This window comes from Varanus komodoensis, unplaced genomic scaffold, assembly GCF_004798865.1.
Source record: "Varanus komodoensis strain SLA01 unplaced genomic scaffold, ASM479886v1 scaffold53, whole genome shotgun sequence".
NCBI classification, from domain to species: domain Eukaryota; kingdom Metazoa; phylum Chordata; class Lepidosauria; order Squamata; family Varanidae; genus Varanus; species Varanus komodoensis.
The window spans coordinates 4,805,803-4,814,001 of NW_025336126.1; the positions used below are offsets into that span (position 1 = coordinate 4,805,803).

At 44.4% G+C, this 8,199-nt stretch overlaps 1 protein-coding gene across 1 annotated transcript in view; it reads right to left on the reverse strand.

Annotated features, from left to right (window-relative positions):
* The window catches only part of GYS1 (glycogen synthase 1), a 30,841-nt gene extending 26,140 nt beyond the window's left edge, over positions 1-4,701 (reverse strand). Inside the window, exons 1-2 of the mRNA XM_044448117.1 lie at positions 4,607-4,701; positions 2,948-3,119 (exon numbers count right to left, since the gene is read on the reverse strand). Of these exons, the coding sequence (XP_044304052.1) occupies positions 2,948-3,065 (118 nt within the window). The 5' untranslated portion in view covers positions 3,066-3,119; positions 4,607-4,701. The remainder of the gene's footprint in view (positions 1-2,947; positions 3,120-4,606) is intronic.
* Positions 4,702-8,199: the final 3,498 nt, after the last annotated feature.

Below are 8,199 nucleotides of genomic sequence, written 5' to 3' on the forward strand. Positions count from 1 at the left end.
TACAAAACAACAATTTATAATAGTTCACCAAAAACTGAGCTAAGACATGGCCAACTGAATTTCCTTTGGGAAAGAGAGGCAAAGGCGGAGTGCCACGAAAAAGGCCTCATCCCATGTTCCCACCAACTGAACTTCCCTTGGTGGTGGCACATTCAGCAGAGCATTTCAAGATGGACAGATTTTAGGTTCACAGATTTTAGGTTCCTCTTTGTTTTTCTCTAGAACTCCAAGGTCCACCCAATTCAAAATGGTGGCTCAAGAAGGTGGACACAGAATTAAGGAACAAAGGTCATCTGAGAAGAAGTCCAGAAATTGTTTAAACACTCCATCCCCTTTCACCCTTGAATTGATTTTAGAAGTGCTCTGCCTGTGAAAAATTCAGACCTTTGGCAAGTGGGAGCTAAAGCTTCTCTGGCAGTTCACTGCATGGAGAGGAAGAGGGAGAAGCAGAAATGGTGGCTGCACAGAGACTAATGGAGAGAGTGAGAAGGGAGTGGCACAGATAGAAAAAGAGAAGAGGGTGGCAGAGAGAGAAAAGGCCGGCCTGTCCGCATTTGGTTCTGTCCACATCCCCACTGGCTTCAGTCCTGCCTCCTGCAGCGCCAGTCTGGATCTTCCATATACATCTTTGCACACAGAAACTTTTCCTACTAACTTTCTTGATTTCATTAGCTCAGTTCAGGAGGAGCACACAAACACAGAGAAAAGACCCTTCTTCGTTGCAGCTCTAAAACCACTGAGAAGTGAGAAACCTTTGCTGATCTGCTGCAAATCACATGGAGAGCTATCAGAGGAGCCTGACTGACCCTCTGCCTGTCCCTTCCTGAGTTTGCTGCACTGCTAAGTCACAGAGCATGCTTGTTGTGAGATTGTGACCATCAGAATCCCTGTTCACGTCCTGGTGTTGATATGCTTCAGAAAAGCCCCTGCTCCATCCTTCCCAAAGACTCTCACGCTATGTGGCCAAGGCTGTGTGTTCTGGATTAATCAATCCGAAGAATGTGCTGATCCTGAGATAATGGAAGATGTACTTTAATATTGCTATTGCTGCCAAACTTTCAAAAGTTGACCATATATACCACAACAACCATCTCAGTTCTCCGAGCGCCAGTCCTAATGTAGCCAAAATGCTGCCGTCCAAGTATAAGTGGCTTTAACAGACTTGCGGGAAAGCGGCAAGGTTACAGAAGTGCAAACACAATTTTGGAGGGAAAAAAATCCTTGGGGAGGGTGGATTGAGGATGCTAACTAACTTTTGGGAGGGGTGAAAACTGACAGGGAGGGTGTGAAGTGGACTGCTAAATAGAAGGCCCAGCAGATACCTGGTTGGTGACAAGGTGAGAACAGGTTAGGTTAATGAGGTTAGGGAACAATACATAAAGCACACAGTTTAGAAGCACGTGAAGAAGTCACTGCAGACACTTAATTGTTTCCATGCTTTGAGGAGACACAAGGGTAGGAAACTTGTGACCCTCCAGATAGTTTGGCTCAGTGCCATCAGCCTTAGCCACCCTTGCTAATGGTGAGGGATGATGTTAGTTTAAGTGAAAACATTTGGAAGACCACTAGTCGTCTGCCCTGCTTTACACATTTTTATGCTACTTGCTAATCCCATGTGGACTAGCAACTTGATTTTGTTCCAAATGAAAGCCAAGGTTTGCAGGATCCCAGCTAAGTTTTGTATTAGGTAGTGCATTTCCAATGACATGGTAGAATCATGAAACTGGACAGTGCACTGGGGTCTTGTCAGTCCCTCCATCCTTCATTCAGAGACATCCATTTTCTCTGTTTTTGTATTCTCGGCATTTTTGCACTCAAATAAAAAGTTATAAGAGAAAAAGATATTTGGGACATTTCAAGAAGTCAGCTTCTTATGAAACTGAAGCACACTGTGTACATATAATAACATACAAGGTAGAGTTCAACCTTGTGTGGAAGTCCAGATGGGTGCGCACAACATGTGCTGAAACCTCAGAGAACAAGGAGAACTTTAACTTCAAAAAGGATTTACACCCTTAAAAGAGAAAAGTGGAACAGTTCCCCTAGCACTGCAATGGTATAAGCAAATATCCAGAATCCAGGGGAATTCCTAGCAAGGCCTCTTGCCCTCATCCAAGGAGCACTGGCCCGACGCCATCACATTAGGATAGCAGGAAGCAGCCTGAAATGGCTGCATCTGGATCTCAGTGGCTTAACGAAGATCTGAGGCAGTGTTAATGCAATGGAGATTTTACAACTGGGAGGGCCCAAGATTGGTAAATGGGGGGGGAGCAATGTCTAAATCAGTCTTCCCCTGGTGCCTTCCCCTGGTGCTGGGAGCTGTAGTCCAACAAACCTGGAGGGCGCCAGTCTGGGGAAGACTGGCCTAAGCACTGGTGAGCAGTGTGGCTTGGAAGGGACTACAGAGGTCCATTATAACACGCTCCCAAGGATTCTGCCTTTCCAACATTCTTTGCTCTACCTCCTGACACATCCTGAGAAACTTACAAGTCTTGGCTTGCTTGCTTCTACTCCATTCTCACCATGCTCCAGTAGGTCCCATCTCCAGATGATGCTTAAAGGCTGGGCCTTTACAAGCACGTAAACGTATCTTTACATGTTTGACACAACTTTGGTTATAATGAGTTCCTCACACCTCTTGGCTCGCACCCACCCCAGTTCCTATCCTGCCACCATCAAGAGAACACCAAGGTATTCTGCATTCTGGCCAGTAGCCCATCAAAACTTCAGGAAGATGTCTGTGCTCTATCACGGCACGGCAGCATCACAGCAGAAAGGCCCGGGTTCAATCCTTGGCATTTCAAAGCAGTGTAGGAAGAATTCCTGCCTGAAAGTCACTGCCAGCCAGTGTTGACAACACCAGGCCACACGAACCAAGTGTCTTAAACTAAAAACTATCACCACTTTTCCTAAGAAAAGCTTCAAAACAAACCAAGCCATAGCTTACCTTTATTGGCCACTTCCCAAGCCACCTCAAAAAGAATGGCGTTCTCCAGGTCCAGTTCATCATCCCAGTCCTCCAGTCCCGTCAAAGAGGTCACCGAGAGGCTGCGGGCGAGTGGCATGGTGCTGAGCAGATGGAAGCTGGGACCAAGGGGATTAGAGGCTCAGGGTCCAGCCTAGAGAAAGGGGAATCACATCAAGCAGCTTGGTAATCCTCAGAATCATTGTGCCAGGTGGAGTTTCAGAATTGTTTGGGATCTTAGCTCCCCACTCTTCCCTTCTCATAAGAATGACCTGCTTTACACATTACCCCAAATTAACCCCCCATGCGCCTTCTAGATGATCAGTGAACTGCAGGCTATTCCAATTCCTTGGTTCTGCTCTCTTCGCCCACTCCCTTCCTGTATCCCACACATTTTTGTGCCACTGTAGTACTGGCATATAGAGTAGCTAGGGGATTTTGTCCCCTCTTACCTGATGCCTCTGTCGCCTCGCAAAATAACTCATGAATGACTCGCGGTTCTAAGTAACAACCCATGGTTTAAACAACCCAACAGCAAATCATGAATTCTCATTATGGTTACCATTTCATCTGGTTAACAACTCACACTTAATCGCACTGTGCTAGGTCCATTCAACATGACTACACATATCAGGGATTATTAACTGTCGCTTGTCGTACTCTTTCAACCAACTCTTTCACTCTCCTCTTTCCCAGAATACTTGGGAGCTTTGGCTCGCAGCCCAACTTTTCTAAACTATTCTCTCCCCCTCCCTCCCCACTCTCCCTCCTTGCCCCCACCCAATATGATCAGATCCCAGTCCCTTCATCCACAGAATCCAGTTCTTGAGATGAAGCACGTTGAATTTTTTTCTTTCCAGAGACACCAAGAGAGTCCAAACTCCTGCCTCCATCCCATGATCTTGTAAGAGAGTAGCATTTAAGTCTTGAGTAGCAGCAACAGCTGAGGTAGGAAAAGGGGTAAGATGGTGGAGGCTAATAGATTGCAAGATACTGTGCCCTCTCGCTACGGAAAAGCAACATTTAAGAACTCAGAGAGTGCTTTTTCAGGAAGCTTGATGGGAAGACTGCATAAGGATGGGATACATGGGTAGGAAAAAAAGGGGGGTCTTTAAAGCAACGAGGGGTGGGGGGCGAAAGTTTTGGAAAAGATAAGGTGGAGTACAGGCCTCTACGCCGGTTTTGCAGAAGACTCCAAGCAGCAGCAGAGCGGGACCCCAACTAGGATCATGCACAGAAGAGATCCCTTAACAGCAAGCAGGATTACTTTGACAACAGGATGGCGTAATAGAGTATTCAATGGGGGCGTGGGGGGCAGGCCCGGGAAACATCCACGTTCCTTTCCACAAAGATGCTGGGGTTGTGCAGGGCCAGGTAAGACGAGCGCGTGGGAAGGGAAAATGTCGCATGATTTGTGTGTGCGTGTTTGCGTGCGTCCGTGCGTGCATGTTGGAATGGGGGAAATATAGAGATCCCATTGAAATGAGGGGATCGGGAAGGGCTTTAGGCTTTCCTTAATGTCGGAGTGCCTTTAACAATCAGGATGGTTCATTGGGGATTAAAGGATGGGAAGGGGTTCCGGATCTCTTTGGGATCGCGCGTGGGGTGCGGGTGGGGAGCCGGTAGCCTGTCTGCACTTACCTCCGTGCAGCTGAGAAAGACTCGCTCACCGCTCTGGACCCCGCTGCACAGAAACCACCCTCTCTGGAGGCGGAGCCACAACGCGAGATGACTTGCCCCCTTCTTTAATTCTTCTTCCTCTTCTGGAACAGAATTTCTTTTCCTGCTTCCCCGCCCCGCAACCCCCGTCTATTGCAGTTCCTTTGCTAGAAGGCTTCCTGATTGGCTGAAAGAAGCCACAAATCAAGCGGAACCGTGTTGTGTTCTGGGCAAAGAAAGAGCGAGCTTGTGATCTTGTAGATCACCAGCATTTGCTAGGAATGAATGGAGTTTGGGGGTGCAGTGACAGAAGGAGCGCTACGGGCCAGAAATGCCATTTGTGATGGGAGAAGAAAATGCGACGGGAAAGGGGGTGGGGTCGCAGAGGTGAGTTTAGGACAGAAATGGGGAAACTTCTTGTCCTCTAGATGTCATTGAACTACATTACCAGTGAGCCTCCATTGGCAAAACTGGGCCCACGAGAACTTCCAAGCTATGTATCTGCCTTTCAGAGGGAGAGCAAGCCCAGCCAAAACAGGCGAACAGTTCAGTTCCTGGAGCTGAGAACTGCCTATCTATAAGGTAGATTGAGATTCATCAATCTACCTTATAGACTGAGATTCATCTTCAGTTTATTAGACCTCGTCAAAGCCATAAATGCATATAGCTACAGGCTCAGAACGCACATAGACTCGCTTGATCCAGATGAATGAGGTGGGTGCCACCTGCATACTGCGGACACCTTGCCCCAAATCACCCAATGAAAGATTTGGCTCTGGGCTGGGTAGTAACTAAAAAGCATTTGAAATAAAATGAATAAAATTCAAATTGCACAGTTTCATTAAAGTTCACCCACCTGCTAGCACAAGTTCAGGAAACCAAACAGTTAATTTTTATGTCATGTCCAAAAGCTGCTCAAGTTTGGATTTTGGCAACTTCACAGATGGGAGATTTCATCCAGCAAGAGAGACTCTGAAAACATGTGTTTGCATACTGATTCATTTTGAAGGACCATAAAGACTGCAACACTTAAATCGGAATAAGCCCCACTAAACACCGTGGGGTTGCCAGCCTCTTTGGAACATGTTCTATAAGGTATTTATGTTGTTCATTATTGCTTGTATCAAGTTCTCAATTCCCTGGGAGCTCAGAAGTCTGTATGGCTCTTTTCTCTTATTCCATTTTAGCTTTAAAAAGCAGTCCCTTGTGAGATAGTTCTTGCAGAATGACTCCCAGAAAACTTTCAGTCAGTCAGTATTAGAAAGGAAAGCAGATGTAGGAGCTTGTCAATTACAGGTAGATCTATTTACAGATTGGGCCTTTGCAGAGTGTTTTCAAACTATAGTTCCAGTAACTACCTATACTGATCACCAAAACAAAACATACATCAAAATGGCTATAGGTGGATTCAATTTCAGTTTTGTGTTAACAAGGTTCAGTAACAGAAATATTTTTTTCATTCATTTTTTAGATATGTGGCATCACATCATAATAATGTGTAGTAAAAATATTGTTAGGCAGAGAATTTCTAGCTGAATAGGAAATAGAATTTCCTAAAATTCTGGGTCCTAATAGCTTAAAAAGGAGAGATTTTATTCTAAATCCCAAGTTCTTATTCAATTATATTTTATTGTTTGTTTTATTGTTGTATTTATATTTGATTTTAAAGATTTGTTGTATATTGTGTTTATTTGTATAGTTTGATTTTGTAAATGGCCCAGACAGTCATTCTGGCTAATGGCTGCTATAGAAATAAATTCTGACTAGGCCATTTCAACGGACAGGTACACAAGCTTAGAGTTCCCACATTCCAAAATCAGCAATATTTATACTTTTTTTGTGTAGAAATCACCTCACAACTAAAATTAACCACTGTGCCATAAATTAGGACTTCACAACTCTCATTATCTTATTAGCACCAAAAACTTCCTGAAAAATGGCAACATACAAAAAAGCTCACATGGGCACCTTTTAAGCTAGCTAGATGAATTTTGAACTATACCTTTGAGAAGATAACTTCTTACACATATGCCTGCTAATTAAATCTTAGTATATCCTTTAGGGCAGAATGCGATCATCTCTGAACCAGATGTGTAGAAGACTCTGCACTTGGGGACTTATGAGCAGAAATGAAGTGTCGTGCTGACAACCCACCACTGCACCATACAACGTTTGTTTTTCCTACGCAGTCATTTTTAGTGCCAAGATTTAGTGACTGGAGGTCAGATTTTAATTGGTGTAACTCTGTGCCCCCCCCACCCCAGAATGCCCCTATGACCCCCTCTGAGTTCTTTTGGAGCTGGGCCTCTGAGGAATGCTATGGTCTCCTAGATGATGCTGGGAGGCAGTAGGACTGTACCCTTAGATGTCTATAAATATCAAGTTTTTGATGTATATACACCTTCTACAGTAATTTTTGCTCATTAGATGAGAGAACTTTGGAGGAAGCATCCTACAGTCTCTATCTAGACAGCACCTGACAAGCCACAGAATACTTTGGATTCAGATCTTAGGCTGGGATATTGCACCAACACTGGAGTGAGTGGTCCACAATCCATCTCCTCACAGCCAGCACAGAAAGAACCGTGTTGGCTGCCTCTCTGAGGCTGGGAACACAACCTTGTACAGGGAGAAAGGGGAGCATTTCAGTGAGCAAGGCAAGGGGGGGGGGGGACAGACTGGAAAGGCCAGGACACAAGCTATTCTGGGGACTCTCCAGCTTCCTTCCCCTCAGAAATGCTTTTGCTAGACTGGGCATAACATTAATTTAACAAAGATGTAGGTTGTGAGGTTGGGGAGGTGCCCTATATGCAATGAGCGTAAGCCTTGAAGTTCAAGGGCTTATAATAATTACAACCGAATTGCACCCTAGTGCCAAGAATAATACAGCCTCATGTGGGTTTATTACTGAGATCCTGTAGTTTAAGTGACAGGGCTTTAACTCAGCACTTGTTTGGATACCATCCAGCTAATCTTGACAAGTAATTTTGACAAGCAGATTCATGCCTGTGTTTGTGTTTGAATGCAATTACTATTTTTACTTATTCACATTTGCAAATTTTTAGTTATTAAACAATAGGCACTTACATTTAATAATAAGGCATTTTAATATCTATGCATTGAATATATGTATATACTGATCAATAGCCAACACTTTCTGGCCAGTTCACAACAATGAAAGCCATAAAATACAACATAATACAACACAATATAAATGTTTAAAATGAGAACTAAAATGCTTATGACTTCCAGCATGGGAGGCCAGCTTAACAAATTGCTGGGAGCTGTAGCCCTTTTCCCCCCTACCTAAATGTGTGTTGGATAGCACCCTGTTCTTAAGCATTTTAGTTTTTATTTTGTTTTTAGAAAATAAAGTCTTATAGACACCAGACAAGCATGTCTGGTAAGCGCATTCCACAACTGGTTGGCACAACCGAAAAGTCCTCTTCTTGGTAGCCATTCGCTTCACATGCTTTGACGCTTCTAGAAAACAACAGCTGAAGATGATCTTACCTGCTGGGCAGGTATATTGTTTTAAAACAGGTGAATCAACCATTTTTCCAGCAAGTCCTGTA